Below are 23,022 nucleotides of genomic sequence, written 5' to 3'. Positions count from 1 at the left end.
CTTCAGAGGGATGGACATGACTGCTATGACTCTAGCTCCACTCCTCGGGCCTCCTGAAGAGGATAGCAAAGACTCCTGCTGCCCTCCCTCCATGTAGCTGAGATGAGAAGATCTGGCTGGGCCCTTTCCCTGCCCAGACAGAGGCTGACAAAGAAGAAAAAATGGTGTGAGGTCTGCAGTAGGAGGAATAGACCCATATTCATAGGGGGATGATATTTACATTCAGGGACTGAATATTATCCATATAGTTCAATGCCTGAATATTATCCAAGCATTGCGCTGTGTGCCCTCTGTTTCTATTGGTTAGTTCAGGATAGCTGACAGCATGCTGTTTATATAAGAACAAAGTAGATTATTGAGAAAAAACACGAGACAGGAACTCAGTAGGAAAAGCAACAAGAAAACTAACTGTCATATGGACCACAGTAGTTTGGTAGTTATAGCATTTACTGGCATTTTGGTATCATTTTGAGAATTCAAAATTGCAATATTGTAAATTAGGACTTTTTTTCCTCTGATAAAAGTAAACAGTTCTCTGATGTCATGTTTTCTAATGTCAACATGATACCTGGGTAGACTTATAACTTTGCATTACATAGTTGCAAAACAGCCAGACCTACAAAAAGCTAAGGCAGAGAGGGAGTAAATTCCCTTTAGCAAGTAAAAAATGTGTACAAGTACTGACAAATTCTCAAGCTCTATGTTATAGAGATCAGCTGAAACATTCTATGCAATTAGTTAATAGACAAGAAAGGATCTGCTTTGGTAAGGTAACTAACTAGGTAAAAATTATCACACAAAGTTTCACTATCTGGTGATACAGTTAAAAATAAATTGGGCTACCACGGTTCCTTTACCAATACATTCATATCACCTGAAGGGGGCACTAAAATCACAAGAAAGAGACAATATATCAATAAGCAATTTTGTGAACATGGAATAAACAGGGCCAGGTTTTCAGCATTAGGTATGTAAAAAACTTTGAAATTCTGGCCTACAGACTGCAAAACTGAAGTTAGGACAGAGATTCTAGCTTAGAAAATTATTAATGGCTGACATTCTAGTATTCCCTAAATAATTCAACTAAAGAAACAATCATACAGTAAAGTATCAGGGGGTAGCCGTGTTAGTCTGTATCTACAAAAACAACAAGGAGTCTGGTGGCACCTTAAAGACTAACAGATTTATTTGGGCATAAGCTTTTGTGAGTAAAAACCTCACTTCTTCGGATGCATCCGAAGAAGTGAGGTTTTTACTCACAAAAGCTTATGCCCAAATAAATCTGTTAGTCTTTAAGGTGCAATCATACAGTAAGATTATCCTTATTTTCCTTCCCAGAAAAACAGGTAAATGTCAGAAGTGGGCAAACAATTCACAATGAATAATTTATCTGGTAAGATTAACCTCTTTTTCAGGTTCTTGACATTTTAATTTGTTCATTATTTGTAACAGTTTGTTGAATCTTTTGTAGAAGCAAACTTTATGATTGCACATACTGTTAAAGTACTCATGTGAATATTTGCAATTCACACATATGATTAGTCATATAAAACACATGAGCTGTTTGAAAACTATATCAAAACTTTTTTGGGGGATAAAAATGGCTTTTTGAGAAAATGGAAATTTTTGTAAGAACTTCTTTGGTTTTTGGTTTACTTTAAAGTTTTTTTCAGAAACAAAAATACATTTTTTTTAACCAGCTCTATGCTGATTAATCGCAAGTGTGAACAGAAAATACGTACACAAATATTTTAACTGTTTGTAGCAATCACAAAGTTTGTTCATACACATGATTTGGCATATTATTAATTATTATTATTATTGTAATATTTCTGTTCCTTGGTTACATAACCTTAACCTTTGTAAACTACCTTCACTTCTGCCTGAAACAAATTTTGTTGATTTACTTAATTTTGGCTACAGGCCCAAAATTTGGTTTCCTCAAACAAAACTTTTTTTGGTGTCACAATTGGAGCTAAGAGATCTGAGACAGCCATTGTGTTAATGGGGTTAGAGAATTATCATATTACTCCTTTCTTAGCTCATGTTGTCAATTTTTACCTACCTCTAATGATTACCTACATTTATTGGGAATTACTGAAGAAGAATCTTACCATGTAATACTTTACTTAGTTGTTTCTCTTAGGGAATACTAAAACGTTATTAAACAATATTCTCTTTCCTGTTTCTCAGTTGTTTCAGTAACACTCTTCTCTGAACGAAACTGGCTTAAGTCATGTACATTTGCAGTAGCAGAAGTTTTAGGAGCAGTGGCTATTCAGCAGGTCTTGGCACATGTGGTCTACGGCGAGAATTTCTTACATGTCTCAGACTGTGTTTCCTGGTTCTTTGTGCACACATTGAATTTAAATTCAGCTTCGACACCTCCCCTCACCCCAGTCTTTCACCAAACTCAAATGTCTGAAAGAAATTGGAATTTCATGTGAGTTTTGCTTTAAGAGAGCAGAACTGAACCCTCAGTGAAGGAAAAAAAACATAAGCTTTTCATTTGGGGTCAGATTTGTAAAGGTATTTAGGCACCTAAAGATGCAGATAGGCACCTAGTGTAATTCTCAGAAGTGCCTAGGCACCTGACTTTCCATTGGTGCTGAGGTACCTAACGTCCGCTGGAGCCTAGACACCTCATTTCAGCTTCCAATGGGAGTTAGGTGCCTAGGCACTTTTAAAAATCCTACTAGATGTCTACCTATATCTTTAAGAGCCTAAATACTTCAAAAAACCCCCACTGTCCCTGGGTCACCATTTTCCTAGAACACCACTTTCTATCTTTAAGAGTCAGGTATTTAATTTAAGTGTGCTGCCTATGCAATTTGCATGATATAAAAGGGCTAGATTGTGATCAATTAGGAAACAGAGAAAAACAGGGACCAAATCCTTAGCACCTGTCACTCCCATCAAAGTCAATTAGAGCTGTGGATACTCTACATTTTTCAGGATTTGGGCCAGACTTGTATTGCTGGATTTTCCATGGAGTATAAACGCCTATACATATTAATCAGTCGTAGACAGCCATCTTATAAGGTGACATATACAATCTCTGCCATATGCTGTATCATCTGTTAACTCTATAAAGTATTAGGGGCAATGATGAAAATCAGGCTGAGGTCTGGTCTATACTACCCGCCTGAATCGGCGGGTAGAAATCGACCTCTCGGGGATTGATTTATCGCGTCCCATTGGGACGCGACAATCAATCCCCGAATCGGCGCTCTAACTCCACCAGCGGAGGTGGTAGTAAGCGCCGCCGACAAAAAGCCGCAGAAGTCGATTTTGCCGCCGTCCTCACAACGGGGTAAGTCGGCTGTGATACGTCGAATTCAGCTACGCTATTCACGTAGCTGAATTTGCGTATCTTAAATCGACTCCCACCTGTAGTGTAGATGTACCCTGAGATATTACAGAGATGGGCACTGTAGAAACGTGTAAGACATATACACTATACAAACAAATAAGTAATAAACACTCTGAGTTTTGACCTAATATTATTCTGAATATTTAAAATCCATCCAAAATGCTAACAGGAAATATCTACATTTTAAACCAGCCTTCAGATAGTAGAAAGATTATAAGTAACTAATTGATTCCTCTTTATATCCTTATTAACAGTGGTGCTGCTCTCTGGACGCCTCTGTGATGTTTAAAACATGATTTTATTAGGACTAGATTGCCATGCAGCATGGGGTAGGCAGGATGTGGTTTATAAATCATTGGGCAATCAGTAGGAGCAGCATTAATTATTGGTACAAATGTAAATAAACAAAACATTGAACAAAAAGAAAATCCTTCACACTGCAGTGTCACAAATGGGGCTACTCATGCAGGTAAGGTTCTACAGCAGAGGTAGGCAACCTATGGCATGTGTGCCAAAGGCGGCACGTGAGCTGATTTTCAGTGGCACTCACACTGCCCGGGTCCTGGCCACCGGTCCGGGGGGGCTCTGCATTTTAATTTAATTTTAAATGAAGCTTCTTAAACATTTTGAAAACCTTATTTACTTTACATACAACAATAGTTTAGTTATATATTATAGACGTATAGAAAGAGACCTAAAAACGTTAAAATGTATTACTGGCACGCAAAACCTTAAATTAGAGTGACTAAATGAAGACTCGGCACACCACTTCTGAAAGGTTGCCGAGCCCTGTTCTACAGGATCAGCCTGATGGCGAGCCTGGATACAGCTAAGTGACGTGAAAGACAGTGTAAAGTAAATTTTGGTTGTAATGAATCTCCACTGGTGTAGAGTTTTGTCATTACCACCCCACTTCATTTGTCATTATTTGTGATTTCTTTGCCACTTTGAATGTAATAGGAGACTACAGAATACACCACTTTGCAAAACACTTATAAGAAGATATCCAAATAAAAGTTTGGGGTACTACAGCCAGCGGAGTCAGCACCACCTCTGGGCGCAATGAGTCCCCATAGTGGCTCCGAGGCTGCCCACCCAAGCTCAGGGGGTGATTCTAGAAGAAAAGGGACCTGGCCAGGGTGCCGCTATCCCCAGCAAAGTTCAGCTTCTGGAATGGTCCCTGAGGACCATGGGCTTCTGGGGATATGCCCCCAACTTCAGGGAAGCACATGAAACTCCCGTTTCTTCTATACATTTCAGTTTGTAAAATTATAAAAGTAAGGCCTTTTAAGTTTTAAGGATCATATTCCTTAGGGATGCACAATTTTCTTCTCCAAGCTGGGTATGAAAAACTGAGTTTTGTGGAGAGTATTTAGCAGGGTTTGGAAGGATGGAATTCACCTCTGATTCTCAGGCAAGCTTTGGAGCTGCAAAGCATCCCCTCCACAGTTGCTACTCCACCTCCTGGCTGGAATACTGACTACTGCGGTACACAGCATTAAAGCCAATGGATCCACATAGTTACGGCTCAGAAGGTTCCTCCCACAAACCACCACTATGCACCAGCCTCTATAGGGCCAATTGCTACCCAATTATTCCAGTTATTTGCAGCACATGTCCCATACATTACAATTTTGTCCTTACACAGCAGACCAAATGCGGTGATAATTTATACCTGGTGCAATCCCATTGCCACTGCATTCAATGTGGTATAGGTCAGCACAGAATTTGGCCACCAGGATATATAGGAACATTGGAATTCTCATTCTGGATCAGACCCAATGTCCACCTAGTCCAGTATCCTCTCTCTCTGACAGTAGTCATCACCAGATGCTTCAGAGGAAGGTGCAAGAACCCTGCAGTAAGCAGATGTGGGATATTCTACTCCCACATCAGGACTCATCCTGACCTTGTACAGAGATTGACTTATGCACAAGGTTTAATATCCCTTTCATTTTTTAATTATGATAGTTCTGGATATTCCTGTTTTCTATGTAAATGGCCAAACCCTTTGAATCTTGCCAAGTTCTTGGTCTCAACAACTTCCTGTGGCAATAAGTTCTGCAGTTTAATTAAACATTGTGTGAAAAAGTATTTCCTTTTATCAGTTTTGAATTTGCCACTGTTTATTGTAATTGAATGCCGCTCCGCCCCGGCCCTGTTGTGGCATGAGACGAGGTGAGCAGAAGCTTTTGATCTATCTTCTCTATAACAATTCTATAACACTGTTTAGTTGATTACATTTCTTAATATGAAATTCCCAATATAGATAAAGTTACTCTAATTTTGATGTATTATTGTAAGACATTAACGCCCATAAGATTCAGTTCTTGGAGGAAAAATATTGTGAAGTTGCATGTGGAAAGAAAATAAGGGACTCCTTTGCTGGTGAGCCACAACAAATACGGAGTTTTGTTTTGCCTAGCCAATGTGCGAAATATGAATGGACAGCATACAAAACAATTAGACAACATTTTGTGTGTGTGTTTTGGAAAGAAAAATAAGTGCCTTGCCTGCACAGCCCAGAGGTAGTCCAGACGTAACTTCAAGTCCACCTGCCTGGAATGAAGTGCCAGAGCACAAGAAAACAGCAAAATGGCTAATATAGGTTCATAGCCACGCATATAAAAGGAGCCACCCCTTTAAAAAAAAAAAAGAAAGAACGCATAAGTTAATACAGATCTTTTAAAGCAAAAAACCTTGGTCTAAATTCTCAAAAGTGACTAGTGATTTGGGGTGCCACACTTGAAACACACTGAAAGGGTATGATTGTCAAAGTGCTGAGTATTCATCCTCTGAAAATCAGGATCCTTTAAATTTAGGCACACAGAAATGGAGGCACCCCAAACCACTAGCCCCTTCTCAAAATGCAGCATGCAAATACTGTCAGTGCACAGGCTGACACTGCTGTATGATCCCTGCACCATGCCCCAAAACAAAGTGTGCCCAATTGCTTCAGGGTCTTACCCATCAAGAGCATAAATGTAGATAATATGTACCAGGTACTAATATGCACCATGTACATGTGTGTAGCTTTGTTTAACATTATTTCAGCATTTCAATTACACATAAGGGCTTCATTCACTGCTCTGTTAACACCATTTTTAAACCAGTGAGTGTGACTCCAATGAAATCAACTCTGTTACACCAGTGTAAAACTGGAGTAACGCAATGGGGAACCAGGCCATAGCTGTTAGTTCACAAAAGCAAATGTTCCACTCATGAATATTACCACAATAGCCAGATCCTGCAAGGTACTGGGAGTTGAGCATCTCTCAGTATCTGTCTCTTACACAGTACTGCAGTGTTTTAGAACAAGAGTAGTAAAACGGAGTCGGCAATGTTTTGGACCATCCATAATGCTACTACTTTCCTTAACTTTACAGTGTACTTACCCTACTGCTTTTCTGTATCCGCTGAGTTCCAGAACAACTATGTACAAAATAGTAACAAAAAGCAGGAGGATCATTTTTGGCAAGGAAGAGACACGTAGAAATATTGCCAAGGTAAGAGTCCCCACAACGCAGGAAAGGAAAGCATAATGGGCTGTATCACATGGAAGTTCATTCATTGTTTTATTCATTCCACCGGGAGAAATGATAACAATGGAACTGCTGGAATTCGTACTCCATACCCAAGGCATGCATCCAACCTGGGGAAAACAGCAGGGTTTAAAATGAAACACTCCATCAGAAGTTCAGTAGCTCTTGGGCCTGGTTATAGCCCTCTTCCCTCAATCAGATTCTCAAGTCAGAAACAGACCTCATATTTCCCAACTCCTAGACTTGCCTCTTAATAACAAGACTATTCTTCCTCTTCTAGCACATTTCCACCTCTACTTGAGGCAGGAATCATGCTCCCAATCCACTAGATGGCAGCAAAGGTGGAGAATTAGAGTTTGAACATAGTTAAAAAAACCCTCTCCCTTTTCAGTGCTCAAGCAACAAAAGGACCCAAGAAAATATCTATTTATTAATATTTAAAAGTATTTTAATACCCATATAAGTGGCGATCTTTGCTAGAATAGTTCTTACACACATCAGAGGAAGAAGCATGTTGATTATACACACACTGACTAAACTCTAACAATTTAAAAAAAAATCAAGTCACAGACGTAAAACAATTTTTAAATCTCTGATGAAAGATAAGAGGTATGTAATTATTCTCTTTCATCTATGCAGCTAAACGTGAATTACATCAATAATCATAACAGATTCAAATAAGCCAGATATGGATAAGCAGGAAAAGCAGAGATCCACAGATAATTAAGGCTAGGGATCCTATCTCCCTTTTCTCTCTAGTCTAACCACCATTAGTTTGGCACTCATCCTCCAGCTGGGAGGAAGTATGATCAAATTCTTCCAAAGATGATGTCAGTGACACATCCCAATTCCAACAGCCCGGAAAGTGAGGAATCCCAAGTGCATGATCTTGTCCCAACATTTTTGTTATTATAATCACACATCAGCTTTTTATCTTACACCATTGGGGAGGACTGGAGTTAACATTAAATGGGAGAGTGTGGTGGTAATGTGGGTTTAGGAGGACATCAGTGTTAGTAGGCACCTACAGATAAGCTCTATCTGTACTCTCCTTCTATTCTGAAATCTATTATTAGTCTTCTAAAAAAGTATTAACCACCGATAATGAAATTTTATAGTGTGCCATAAAATCAGTGACAGTCTGAAAGGTGATGACGCAGTACATTTTATAGGCAGTTACAATCATTTAAGAAGATGAGACTACGAGATAAATACTTAATAGCTAATCTTGTGATACAAAATCAGAAAGAGGGAAGCAAAAAATTAATTGAACACAATTTTGTTCAACAGCTTACTTAAAAATGTCACTTGCACTACACAGCAGCCAACATTTCAAAACTTAGAAACGTTCAAGGGCTTTGTAAATGATACGCAACTCATCCAGGAAAACACCATCTGCTCTGTAACTAACTAAGGTGAAACCTCAACATCTATCTGATCGTGAACAATTCTGGAAGGGTTTTTGCAGGAACTTATTCTACTGATTAAACAGCTCCCCAAAACATTTGAAAGGTTATAAGTTATTGCTACACTAAAGTGTAAAACTACAGATGTGAGATGCAGCATGGTGTAGTGAAAGAAACTGAGGATTGGAGAGGTCAGGAACTTTTGAGTTTTAGCCCCCACTCTTCCATTGACTTGCTCTGTGGCCCTGGACATCACAATCTCTGTATCTCACTTTCCTTATGTGCAAAACAGGGGTAATATTTATTTCACAGGGGACGGAGAAGTGAGGCTTTTATTAAATACTTTGAAGATGTAAGGTGGTGTGTAAAAGCTGCTTCAGAAATGATTACAGATACATACAAGTAGATATTCTTACAACAGGATGGGATTAAATTCCTGGCGGCACTTCTTGGAACAGCACTGTAATTTCAGCGAGAAAGTCTGTGTTATTTGCGATTTTTACTCTAGGGAGTAGCCAAATAGCAGGATGTGAAAGTAGTGGTTTAGGTAATTCAAATACCTAATTTCCCTGCAGATATCTAAATACCTCTTGGGGAGGGGGATGCCTGTGAGGAGTTGAATCTTTTTTTTAGCCATAAAAGGTCTCCATAATACTTGGCACTATACATCTTTAAATGTTTTATAAACAGTAGGTAATCAACCCTCACAACACTTCTGTGAAGTGGATAGGTAGATATTACTATGTCAATTTTAGAGGTTAGGAAACTGAGCCACAGAGAAGTCATGTGACATGCCCAAGGTCAGACATCAATTCAATTGAGGAGCCAGGAAAAGAATTTAGAAATACAGAGCTTCTAGCCTCTGCTGCACCACTCTGCTTCTCTAGCTTGGCTTTTAGTTCTAGAATGCCATATTGTGACACACCACATTTAACAGACAGCATCAGCCATCTTGTAATATATTCAAAGCCTAACATGTTAATGGAAAGACTCTCTTTGGCTTCAGTGGGATCTGGATCAGGCCCAGTGTTATTTCTCTTGCTTTTTATATATATTTGTGCCCACATTTTCAAACCTGGGATCCTAAGCACTTAAACAAGTGGCCTGATTTTCAAAAGTGCTGAACACCTATAACTCTATACCAGAGCAATTACACAGGCCTAAGAGATAGATGGACATTATGACTAATATATTTATATACCTCCTTTCATTACATAATACTGTCGTGATTTCAAGATCTGATCTCTCATGATCTATCAGGTATAGAAATAAATGTGTTATTCCATTTGAAAGTGTGGATTCCCTGACAAGTCACAAAATATCAGATGTTCAGCTGGTCCCTGGTCCAGTACTGAACATTTCAAACATAATTCTTCTGTAAAGTATGTGACATATGCAGAACATATGATGGTGTGGTTTGATATGAAGATTTATTTCAGCACTAATTTGGAATGAATTGTATAGCTTACTAGTGGCTTCCACTACTCATAACTAATATAGCCTTTAAATCACACCCCATTGCTATAGATACTTTATTAATATATTTACATATTTTGTGCATGAGAGAGAAAGAAAATGGAATGAGGTGGGAGACTAAATGCGATCTATAACAGATTGTTCTTAAACTTAATGTTAAACTTTATATATTTGGCTTATAGTTGTATACTCACCACGCACCCTTGAGCCACAGAGTAAATTAAGATCACAATAAAAATACATAAAACGGTACGAATCTGTATTGTCAGGCACCCTGGAAAACACTGCAGGAGAAAAAAAAAAGATTGTAAAATAAGGATATTTTAAATCCAAATAATGTAAAAAATGGGTATGTTATTGTTTACAAGGATAGGATGTCAAATAAAATAGGGAATAGATATGTGAATTCTGCCTGTGCTATAAATTCCAAATTTTAATAATAAAATAAGAAATGTGCACAAATATTTTAAGGACAGTCATGTTTTCTGTAACAAAAAGAAAACAGATTTGTAAGTTATTTCTCACTATAATTAAAACTGGCTTTTATTTTGTTTTTAATAGGATTTCTGTTCACGATAAATACAACAAATTAGAATGCTCTAATTAGCATTCTATTCTGTACATGTGAAGAAACGAAAACAAACAAACATTATAACTGTATGGTTTGGAAACTGTCAATTGTAGACAGCAACCCAAGATTCCAGACCATACATACCACACAGAATTTTGTACTGATAGTTCAGTAACAGTGAATGCCAGTTGAGTTTTAATTAGTAGAGCCCATATTTAAAAAAGTAATCTAATTTGTCAGACTAGGAAAAGCAGTATGGAGCAAAGATGGTTAATGAAGGCAGAGTCTTGAGCATCCCTCTCTCATCATTCATGTTCATCTAAGTATCTGAGCACTTGCCCTCAATATAAATGAAGCTCTTGGGTAGAAAGTGGGAAAGGGAGGGTAACAGTTTGCCTGGAATGTGCACTCGTGCTGGGTTGAGTTATACTGATCTACTTTGGTCCCATGGGGAGCTGCTTGCTTCCTTATCCCCTTGGCTTGCAAATAAGTGGCACATTTGCTATAGCTTGGGGCTTGATCCTGCACCATTCAAGTCAACCCCCAATGACTTGAATGGGAGCAGGACCAGGACCAGGACCTAGAAGACAAAGGAGTTTCAGTGGGGGAACATCAGTGTGCTTCTAAGACAAGGAAGGTGCTTAGCCCCATCTGGGCTGGATTTGGCTTAGGCCAGTGACGATGAGGGAGAACCAATTTTTGTATGCCTGCTGGTAAATATATGTAAGCCATGCTTGGTTGGTATGGCACTCTGTCCCCCTCTAGTGGTGGCTAGGCCAACTAAGATTAATGAGCCTGCTACAGCTTTGGCTAAGAGAGGTGCATCTTTTTGGCTCAGGCAATAGAGGGCCATCTATTAAAGATTCAGCTGTCCCATGTTCGATCCCAGCTGCTGACGATTCACCCAGAGGTTACAAATACTGGCCTGTACTGGGAATTGAATTCAGTAGATTCTGAAGCTGGGGATGTTTCCCCCTCTAATGGTGGCTAGGCCAACTAGAGATTAATGAGTCTTCCCAATTCAATTGGCTTACACATGGTATCCTCCGAACTGCATGAGGAACAGAGAAAATACCATATACACCTCACTGCAGAGTACCACAAAGGGGCTTCTGTAGGAACAGGTATCATGCACTGGAACTCCTGCTCTCCCTTTCACATGTGGAGACATGGACTCACTGGGTTTATGTCACCCCTATGCATGGCAGTGACAGAATGTATGGTCGGTGATTGCAGGTGAACTGTACTCATTTGTATTGCAAAAAACATAGGAATACCAATTCTGTGGCTAATTTATTACACTAACAGAGGAAAACAAAACTCAGTGTGTATTATGTGATCTTGAAATACATCCTGGCTTCGATGTGGACCAAGGGATAACACCCCACATGGATGTAACAAGAGAAACCATTATTGTAATATCAATAGTAGATTGCTATAAACAACATGTTTAAAACAGAATGGGATAAACTGATCCCTAGTGAGTGCAATAAAGTTACGCCAGGAATCAATTTGATCATCTGTCAATATCATTAAAATATGATGGAACATCTGGGATATAACATTAATAAAACAATGATAATATTGTGGAACAAATCTTTCCTACAGCAGTAAACTTGGTCTGCACACAGTATCTTCACACATTGTCCACTATGAGAATCAACTGCTGAAAATCTACTGTGTTATGATAAGGGGAAAGGGTCAGCATTGTGACAAATACTACAAAGTGCAGCAGGGGACAGAACTCATAGCCAGGAACAAAGTCCAATATGCATCTTACACAGGTGATGTGATTCAGTACCTAACACAACAAAGGATAACTATAATCCCATCGTATGACAGGAAACATTTTTTCATTGTACAGTGAATGATGCAGTTTGCAGTGGAAGTAATTCAAGGATAATTTCCTTGTTCTTCACAAAAGCAATAACAGCAATAATAAAATGCAGGATATTCTGTTAGTACAGTGATAACGTTGCATAGTTAAAATGACAAACAAGTAACAAAAGGTTCCAACTGCAATCTTGCCACATTGTATATCCTGTACATTTTATGGTTTACATACAGTATGAAGCGTAATTAAATAAGCAACAAATTTAACTAGAAAAACTAAGTATAAGTAATTCATGTAAGACTTGGTCGAGTTAAAGTTACACTTAAACTTTTGCATTTCCTGCCTTTTTCTTATGATTTTAAGATTGCAATCGCTATATTAACATAGGTTTTTGCATGTCATTGCCTTTATTTACATTTATTTTCAGGACCACTGTATAGTCATTAATTAATTAATCACCCCAGATTCCCTAAGAAGGTTGGTAAATACCTGTATTATTATTTTTTCCATTTTATATGTGAGAAACTGAGGCACAGAGAAGTTGAGTGACCTGTCCAATGTCATACAGCAAGAGAGTGCGCCAGAGCCAGGATTAGAATACAGGAGTTCCTGGCTCCCAGTCCCACACTCCACAAACAAGGCTAAGCTGCTTCTCTAGACAATTGCTAATGTTACATATGGAATTTTCTCTCTCTGTTTTCAGATATAGGGTTCAATCCAGTGAAGTGATGAACACCTTTATAGGGATTGTCATTGACTTTAACAACAGCAAGAGCGTACCTTAAGTTTACATTAGCCTCAAAGGACCTTAATAATGGGAACGATTTCTTACAAACTGCATGAGTATGAACTACTGTGCCTTTTTGAAATAAAAGAGACTAACAAAATTACTCCCAAATAATTGTATATGTTTGTAAATAAAGATTTGCTTTTTACCAGTTACTCTGCTAATTAAACTATTTATGTTTCCAAGAAAACAATTCCTCTCCTCTAACCAAAGGGTATTTTTCTTAATTTAAAACAATTGTGTACTAATCAGCAGAGCTGATTAATTGTGTGGATATTTTCTCCTGCTCTTTATCTGAGAATACCAAATAAAGACTAATCCAATGAGGACTTTCACCAGAAAAATTAGTCTCTGCAGATCCCTACCCTGATTTTCTCCTTCTACAGTGTGCAGAATGTCCTTCTGCTTTATTACCATTTTGAAAACCTGCTCAAAAACATGTCTAGCAGAGGGAAAGAGACATCTTTAAAGTGAGCTAGTCCCAGATTTGTTGGTTCTGTTTGGAGTTTCTAATGCATTGCTTTGCTACAGATTAGGCAGGTTAGAAAAATACACAGATTACATCATGCTATGAAGTGCACATAGGTGTTACCAGGTTCCAAATAACTACCACCAAATAAAACTCCTGAAGGAAGAGGTATCACGAAGACTCAAATCACTTACTTGTACTCGTGTGACATGTAGGTACATAATACAAGCCACTAGGAAGCATATGCAGAACACCAGGAGGACAAGGACTATGGTACTCCTAGAAGAAAAAAATATAGCAGTAAAGCAATGCAACTAAAGAGTATATCTGAGCTAGCTGTATTGGTGTTTTTCTAAAGCCATTTGGTGGATCAGAGCAATGCATGTGGGATTTCCCCCCCAATATCAAACTGATGGACACAGAGGGAGTTTTCATTTTTTTTAAAACCTTCTTCCTATTGTGTTGCCAGAAATCCTTTAGTGAAATTCTCAAGAATGACAATTCAGTACTTTTTTTTTTATATAGTATCTATCAGGAACCTAGTAAGGGGATCACACAATCTCAGAGCATCAACTGTATTAGGTCTCAGGTCGTGCAACATGGTGGTGCTGACCCCTGCGCTGATATATAATGGTTATCGCAGTTCCTCTCTCTTTAACTCCTTGTGAGAGAAAGAAGAGTTATAAAGATTAGAGGTTTGTCCACTCGATCACTTATTGAATTGGATCTTAGCTGCTCCATTTCAGCTGCTCCATGCAAAGCAACCGGAAACTTAACAGATCTCAACCCTGAGAATTCCCCATGCATAGGGAAAAAATTGGGTACTGCAGAGTAGCTACAGTAACTCCTGTATCAAATTCCCTCCCATCCCCCAAAGCAGGATATGAGACTAGGAGAAAGGGGATATGGCCAGGCATTCCTACATCTTGAGGATCCTTGGCTGCTGCACTAGTCGCTTGAGTATGTGGATAGTCAGCCATAAATTACAGCATACATGCAGGTGTGCTAATTTATGCACGGGCAAGGCTGGCCCCTGGTAAGCCCCAGGATTGAGGGAGCATATAAATTGCGTAACCTTTTTATAGGCCATTGTGTCTATGTCTGTGCTCTTTATTGTCACCACCAAAAAGTTCTTGCTTTTATAGGGGTTTAGAATCCAATAGTGGAAGAAGAAGAGATTGACTGCTTTACAGTGGAATTTTTCCAAGTCACTATATGATCCCAATAAGTGTCCCTGATTTAAAATTTAGAGAAGTCCTGCAGTACTTACTGAGACATTTTTTTAAAATTGTGAGCGACTCTAGCTGGGGGTATGTTCTTTAGGACAGGAATTACTGTTTGCTATATGATTGTACAGAGCCTGGCACAATGTCTCCATTGTGACAGATATGGCCTTTTCCTGCAATATCTCTTTGGGGGATCTTAAGTCTATGCATCATTGTGGGCCAGAGATTGCAAGTATTTCCATGGAGTGGGGAAACCACCACCCTCCAGAAACTAAGAAGTGGGCAGGGAGGGGATTAGGCAAATTCACTCAGGCTGTAACAACTTCCAAGAGGTACCACCACCAGGAGAGGCTCACATTCACTGGATTTTCTAGAGACCAACACAGGCAGAAAGGACTTTGGGATAAATAGCCTGAGTTTACACTGATTCAAGACCTGCTTTCTGATCCAGCAAATGGACAGAATCTTCTGTCCAAGGGAGGCTCCAATCGTTCCTGGGAAGTGTTGGAAGGGCTTGACCTATTCATGGGGTATTCTTGTTGTGAGGAAAACATGTTCTAAACTTGTAACCACAGAAAAAACAGTGGGGGGTTAAAAGACCTGTCCACCTGCGAGAGCCCATGCTGGAGTTGGGATGATCTCTGGTAAGCTTATTAGCATGTGTGTATGTTCTTTTATTGTTTGTAATATGTTTTCTCTTTAATGCTTTTACCTTAAGAATAAATGTGCTTGTTTAGAAAGAGCTGTGTAGTAACTTAACTATGGGTAATTATGCTGGTTATAGCCTCTGAGGAGAAGGCAAAGCAGGCCTGCTGAAGCATTCTGACTTGCTGGGGAATTCACAGTGTAGGCAGGGAACTGTGCAGCCTGGAATCACTCCAATCAGGAGGAAGAGAGAGATGCATGTCTTCATCCAAAACCGATGATGGCTGATGAGCCTAAGAGTGGGTGCCCTTTCTGGACCACGGAAGGGGAACACAGGTACAGTTGCCCTGAATTGTGACATCCATGATCTGGCTGGCCTGTAGCTGCTGCCACAATATAAATATTAATAATAATAGTAGAAAGCAGGTGCTACCATGCTTTTAAAGCACTGGCTTCTGTATGGTACAGCCTCATACCACCTTAGCTGGGAGGGGCGCATCTGCTGCATCACCCCAGAAGGTGGTGAAGTGTACAGTGTCCTCCATAGTTTGCCAGCGTAGGTAGACAGGATCATGGCCTAACTTTCTCCCACTCCTTTTGGTGAGGCAAGCACCACTTGTCTGTGCAGCCCTTTAGCTTAGTTGATCACAAGGACTGTGAAAGTGACAGAGCCTTGTCATGGTCTGTATCCCTATGTTTACCCTTTCCACAAGACTATGATAAATTTGGTACAAAGTATGCCTTGTGAGGTATCATTTGAAAACTCATAATCTGCTGAACATTACTGTCCTGGTAAAATGTGTGTGGCAACACAGTATGTAAAGTTATTAAATTCTACTGTATAAGACATGTTCAAAGTTTAGAAAAGCAGGCACAAAACAGTTCCTTAGGGACAAAAGGCAAACTAACACCTCAGCTGGGTGTTAATCAAAATCAAATGGACTATCACCAGGTTAAGCGGCCATTCTTTAGCAGGAAAGAAAAAGGGTGTGAGCGATAAATTTACATGTTGGCAAAGAAACAGCTGGAAGTTCCTGTCTCACAAACTTGTTGTTGCCTGAAGCATAGCTGAAGATGATTCTCAAAGAAGAGAAATATTATAAGAAAGGAGAACAAACTCCTCAGATTACCTCTCTCCCTTCATCTCTACTCAAGGCATCAACAATGCTTGAAAGACAAAAGAAGCATTACTGGACCGGGGAGTGATCCTGGCTGAAAGATTCAGCCAGTAAAACTGCTAGAACATGTGGTGACAGAAATCTGTTGCTTTGAATTCACTCTTATGTTTGTGTTGTGTTTTACCTTTATTTTCTTGTAACCAAATTCTGACTTTTATGCCTCATTACTTGTAATCACATAAAATCTATCTTTTGTAGTTAATAAACTTGTTTATTGTTTTTATCTAAGCCAGTGTGTGTTTGAATTGAAGTGTTGGGGAAACTCCATTTGCGATAACAAGGTTTGTGCATATTAATTTCTATTAATGAAATGACAGACTTTATATGAGCTTGTACTGTGCTAGGCAGTAGAAGACGCACACTTCTGGGGGAAAGTCAGGGACTGGGAATTTGCTGGTGTCACTCTGCTGTATATTTCAAGGGTGGCAGGCTGTCTGATTGAAGCATTCTTGCAGTATAACTGGGGGTAAATTTATATGCTGGAGGCTGTGTGAGAGCAGAGAACTGAGGGGCACAGCTGCCCAAGAATCCAGGTTGTACCCTGGGGAACGTCACAAACCTTTAATAGACAGCACAGTGAGCAAAGGCTTCTTCCCCTTTATGTGCTCATGCAATGACTGACCAGAGTCTGGCTTTTAACACGGAGAAATAATATGAAAGATTTTGTTGTTGTCATTGCACGTTCCCTCTGGCAATATTTCTCCCGTTAGAGTCGTCAAGCTTTTTGTTGCTCTGTTATATTTTCGCTCCTGTTGCAATAACATGACCTACATCCTTCAGCCTCTCTTTGTCTCTACTGACCAGAATCTCCTTCGTCATCACATGTGGCTTTTGGCCATTTAAATAGCATTTCCAAGTCAAAAGTGTTGTGGGCAAGGGAGATCAGGGCTTTCCTAACAAGAATTTGCTTTTTCCAAGTTTTGCAATGTGGGCTGTGATTTTGTCACAACCTTCAAAGGAACTGCCCAAGTCAGTACTCAGAAGAAACATTGTCCAAGAACCCCTCCTGTGGATCCTGCAGAGAGTGGTACTAGTTATTTGGGAAGTGCAGCTTTTCTGTCTAAATCAGTAAATAACCAGTGCAACAGCATGGTGTTCAGTAGTGCTGATCAGCTGGTGGGCTGTCAGATTAGATGTTAACCTGAAGGCCTGACCAGATGGTCACTAAATAACTATGCCCCTTTTTATAAGAGTCTATTTCCTATATTTCCAATTCCCTATATTTTTTGTCCCCTTAAGTTCATTCTCAAGTTTCAACTGCATCTGCTATACTTTGACACTTCCTGTCCTGAACTTCTAGATGCTGCTGCTGGGCGTTACCTTGAAATTAAGTGAAGCAATTCCTAACTATGTTTTACCTACTTCAGGGAGGCCTTTTGGGGGTTAATTCCCTGATTTTTGTAACTGGCTTTGAAATCCTCAGATGAAAGAGGCAATAACCCTTTAAAGTATTATTATTATTTCAACAATAAACACGTGGCTCAGACTTTCATATTACAGAACCTTATTAAACTACAATTTAGTTTAAAACTACCAGGAAAATTTAGTAGGGAATCACTGAATTAAGAGTTAAGGGTGGGTGTCATAAGGCAGTGTTTCTCCCCAGCTTGCTAATGGCTCACTCACACCCACAGTCTCTTTTAGGCAAGATTTTATTGTCCAAATTTAACAACCAGCCAAAAGCACAGTTTCTCAGCTCACCCTTCATGTCTCAGGCTCTCATTGCCTTCCCTCCCAGGGGACTCTGGCAGTCCTGCCACTCCTGCTTCCTGCAGCTAGCTAGCTAGCTTTCTTGCTTTCTCTCTCTCTCTCGTCCTGTTCCCACAACCATCCCTTCACTGGAACTCCCTCTAACCATTTACAACCTCAGATGTAGCCCTGCCCCCTTAATTGGCCCAACTGGGAATACCTGCTTCTGCAGAGGGGCGCCTGACCTACTTCAATTGCAGGGGTCAGCCACTCCGTGACAGTGGGATTTTCAGCCATGGCCTACCTCTATTCACATCAAAGTCCTAACGACTTGGATGGGAACAGAGTTAGCCTAATATTGAGTGCTTCTGAAGATCCCACCCTAAAAAGGATATTGTCAAAAACATTTTTTTTTAATAATTCTCCCCACTTGCTGACTATAATAACCCCATGGAAACTCGACTCTGATGTCTGCTTCTTTACCAGTTAGAATCAATTCATGAGACTCAGTGCTAATTACTGAATTATATGAATTAGCCAATAAGCAAATGTACAATCAAAAGACAAGATACTACATCACAAAATATTCCTGGCTCTGTTATTTCTCCAGTGCAGCTTAGTTTTAAATACTTATGATAAGACTTCATAGAAAACTAGTAAATATTCTAAAAGTTAAAGGTATTAGTAATATGAGACTTCACTACAGTGCTGCTCTGCTAGTAAACCTTTGCTGAGAATTGGGGAGAGATCAACATTTTGTGTGTGTGAATTATCTAAGCAATGTCCCATTTAGCAAGTTTCTACTGTATTCTTCTTCTGCATGCATACTTTACTAATTTGTTCGTTATTAAAGGGGTTGAGCATCAGAGGTAGGATGCTGGCAATGTGAAAAACCCCCAAAGATGAGCACTGAAGCATTTGTTTTGAAACAAGCCAGCTAAAAATAATGGTGATTTTGTAGACAGGTGGAAGGGACAAGGCTGGAGTTTGGATTTATTGTTTTACCACTGAATTCAAAGTTTACCAACCTTGTCTGTATACTTTCAAAATATCCCTTCAAATGCCTTTTGTTGTTTGGGGTCTCATTTTCCCTGCTGAGTTACAGGATCTAGTAGTATGTGCTTCAGTTCTCGCTCCAGAACAGCTAATGTTTGAATCTGTGTACAAGATCCTTGAAAATGCTGTGCTTTGAATTTAAATAGCAAGAGATACTTACTGTGGGATTATTAGAAGGTAGACAAGGCCAAATAAGGCAGCTAGAATTAGTGAAAGAACTACAGCACTGGTGAAGTATTCATCCTGAAGCTGGTGGTACTGTGAATGAGAAGAGATGCACAAAGACAGTTAGTGAAGCGTCTATACCATATCTTCTGACTCTAAACTAGGAACAACTGTGGTTTAAAATAGAGTGTGCTGCTATATTTCCACATATTTACAAACGTAGCAATGAACGTGTTTTAATTCACACCCAGAAAATATCTTTAAATGTTATGTATATGTAAAGGTAGCCATCCTACAGCAAAAAAAACTTCAGGACCAGACTCCAAAGAGAAACTGCTGAGCTTTATGCATCCGAAGAAGTGGGTTGTAGCCCACGAAAGCTTATGCTCTAATAAATTTGTTAGTCTCTAAGGTGCCACAAGTACTCCTGTTCTTTTTGCTGAGCTTCAGTTCATTTGCAAATTTGACACCATCAGATCAGGATTAAACAAAGCCTGTGAATGGCTAGCCAACTACAAAAGCAGTTTCTCCTCCCGGTGTTCACACCTCAACTGCTAGCAGAGGACCTCACCCTCCCTGATTGAACGAACCTCGTTATCTCCAGACTGAATCTTGCCTGCATATTTATACCTGCCTCTGGAAATTTCCATTACATGCGTCTGACGAAGTGGGTATTCACCCATGAAAGCTTATGCTCCAATACTTCTGTTAGTCTTAAAGGTGCCACAAGACTCTCTGTTGCTTTTTACAGATTCAGACTAACATGGCTACCCTCTGATACTTTAAATGTTATTATTCAGTATCTGATGTAGTTAAGGCTGCATGACACTTTACTTTCTCACCCTTTGTTTCTGTACCCCATATCTTTCCCAAACATTCACCTTTCAGTCTGCAATTATTCAGCTTTGACCTCAGCCCAGAGGTGAATTGGTTACCCCTCTGATACTTGAGCAAAAAGAGTTCAGCTACTTTGTGACAGAATGGGGAGGAAAAAATAGACTTTTCCCATTATTAAGAAAAATCTTTGCTGCTTTCAAACAGCCCTTCAACTGAAACAGCTGAGGGAAGAACATTGACTTGTGGCATGGAAATACCTCTTATTGAGAGATGTGAGTGAATCCTTGGTTTTGGTGTAACAAAGGCATGAGTCTGAGAAACTAGTATGCTGCACAGGTAAAGAAGAATTTGAATATGTTTTCTCATTAAGTGCCAGATTCTGATCTCAGTTTCACCAGCACAAACTGAACTTATTTCACTCACAGTTATTCAGGATTTACACAAGTGTAACTGAGATTGGTATGTGGTGCTAAGCTTAGAAAGTGTGCAGCTACATAAGACTGCATGTGCACCATTGTAAAGTGTGCAGAGGCTGAGCCTAGGGTCCCACATGCTCAAACCCTGTGAGTCTGTAAGATGTAAGTGCACTTTGAAAGTGCACAGGTGACAGCCCTGCTATAATGCACTTCACAAACAGCTTAGGGGTTGTCTTCTGTGAAATTCTTAGGGGCAGGGCTCATCTCCTGGGGTTTAGCCCCCAAAAGTTCCAGGTTATGGAATTTACAAACTATTGCTTTTTTCTTCTTCTTCCCAAATTAATAGAACTTTGAAGCTCTTTCTATGGATTTTTGTTGTCCACACCACCCCTCACCCCATCTCTTGTCTTTGCAGTGTCTACTCCTTCTACATGGAAGCGAGGGAGTGGGAGGCACAGAGCTGGCTAAAATGGCTTTACATGACTCGAGGATTCCCTTCTCTCCAGTGGAATCCTTGGCTCCTCCTTTAGGGCAGCTTTGCAGATGCTTTCTGCTGTAAACCACACAAAATCACCAGCTAAACAAAATGTCTTTTTTAAAAGCTCTAAACATATATTTTCACAAGATTCCATATACCTTTACCCCCCAAAAGAGCTGTTCCATTTTCACTGGTAAACCTCACCCTTTTTTACAACTATACAGGAAGGGCTTGTTTGCTTTTTAAAGAATGAAAATTAAATGATTAATCTGTGGCATCTTGAAATGAATATTAATGGGTAAAAATTCAGTTTTGTGTGTGGGACACTAATCAGAGGTGACAACGTACCCTTGACTGTATGGCTTACATCTGAGGGGGAAAAAAAGGGCTACTACTACATTAGTCTAAAATCAGACCACTTCTGCCATCCTTCACTTAAAAGAAAAAAATAACCATGTGAGTTAAGACTAGGTAGGCCAGGGCTGGGTCCAGGAGAGATGAACATCAACCCCTGGCTCCAGCTTTACAGAAATTCTCCAGAAAAGATAATGTGGCCTTTTTACACGGGGTAGGCTACTATAAGGAACCACCGAACCTGTGGAGGCAAGTGCCTCTGCATGGATCCTGAGCCTCCCGCATATGTCCCTACGTATGGGCCCTGCAGCCTACTACGCAGGGCAGGAAATACAATCCCCATGCTCCCAATGGAATGACAGGGGAGGAAATCCACAAAGGAATCATCACTGGGATTTTCTCCTCTTTAGCCCCATCCTGTGGATTTCTGCAGGAGCGAGGTGTCAGGCCTTGTAATATTGTTTAAAGATAATGAGCAAAATTTGGACCTTGTCTACGAAGGTGCAACTCCATCTGTCCAATTATCTTTGGTCAGTGACCCTATTCAAATTCTCACTTACTTTATGCTCACGTTCAATTTGTTTATACTTGAGGGTAATGAAATTCAAGTCAGCCATCTCGGACTCAGTTTGCCGGGCCTCTATCAAACGGCTGATGTATCTGTTTACTCGAGTTCCTGGGGTGGTGTATACCACATTCGTAGAAAAAGAGGAACGATTCCTGAGTTTTTCAGAGGCTGTTCTTAATGCTCTCCTCTGCAGCAGAAAAGAAAACAAGAGGATGACAGCTATTCACTGCAATGACATTATCCGTGACTGAAAATGTCTCATCATTTGTATTGCCAAGTCCCCAGTCAGCATCAGGAATCTGTTCAGCTTAGGAAATACAAATTTGTAGACAAATACATGAAAAGACATAGTCCTTGCTCCTGTCAAGTTACAGTCTAATTACAAATTAGTTACAATTTCTCAGGTAAAATCCTGGCCCCACTAAATTCCATGGCAAAACTCCCATTGACTTCAGTGGGGCCATGATTTCACTCCTCATCCTTAAAAATCCCTCTACATATTGTCCTTGACAGCACTCTACTCTGCCACTGTGGAGAAAGCCAGCTCATCCCAGATCAGGGTGACTTGATCAGCGAGGTAACAAGAAAATTGATCACAAATGAGAAAAACTCAATTCTGTGGCTTAGCGGAGACAACTCAAATTAACCTAGACTGTCCATGCCTCTGAACAGTTCTGCTGTTCAGGACGACATGGATGGGATCGTATTTGCAAAGCAATTTTTCTTCACCTTCTCCACATCCACAGCATAAGACTTTGAATAATTTTACACCAGAAGTTTAGCCACAAATATAGGGATAATGAAGGGATTCCCTTATAATAATATTTCCTCTGTTACCATTTCTCTTGCGTTACTCACTCCTGTGGCTGCTGTCCTGCAAGCCTGGGCCTGGCTCCCTGCTCCAGGTGTTGCGACCTGATGCATGGGATGACTGCACCACTCAAGTTTGGCC

At 39.9% G+C, this 23,022-nt stretch overlaps 1 protein-coding gene across 1 annotated transcript in view; it reads right to left on the bottom strand.

Moving 5' to 3' along the window:
• The window catches only part of LOC112107988 (adenylate cyclase type 1), a 215,664-nt gene that overhangs the window by 19,874 nt on the left and 172,768 nt on the right, over window positions 1-23,022 (bottom strand). The window contains exons 10-15 of the mRNA XM_024201932.2: window positions 22,063-22,257; window positions 19,413-19,510; window positions 13,653-13,737; window positions 9,992-10,081; window positions 6,769-7,025; window positions 5,887-6,013 (exon numbers count right to left, since the gene is read on the bottom strand). Of these exons, the coding sequence (XP_024057700.2) occupies window positions 5,887-6,013; window positions 6,769-7,025; window positions 9,992-10,081; window positions 13,653-13,737; window positions 19,413-19,510; window positions 22,063-22,257 (852 nt within the window). The remainder of the gene's footprint in view (window positions 1-5,886; window positions 6,014-6,768; window positions 7,026-9,991; window positions 10,082-13,652; window positions 13,738-19,412; window positions 19,511-22,062; window positions 22,258-23,022) is intronic.

Source organism: Terrapene carolina, unplaced genomic scaffold, assembly GCF_002925995.2.
Source record: "Terrapene carolina triunguis isolate 2854851 unplaced genomic scaffold, T_m_triunguis-2.0 Scaffold179, whole genome shotgun sequence".
NCBI classification, from domain to species: Eukaryota; Metazoa; Chordata; order Testudines; family Emydidae; genus Terrapene; species Terrapene triunguis.
This window is presented reverse-complemented; position numbering and strand designations above follow the sequence as displayed.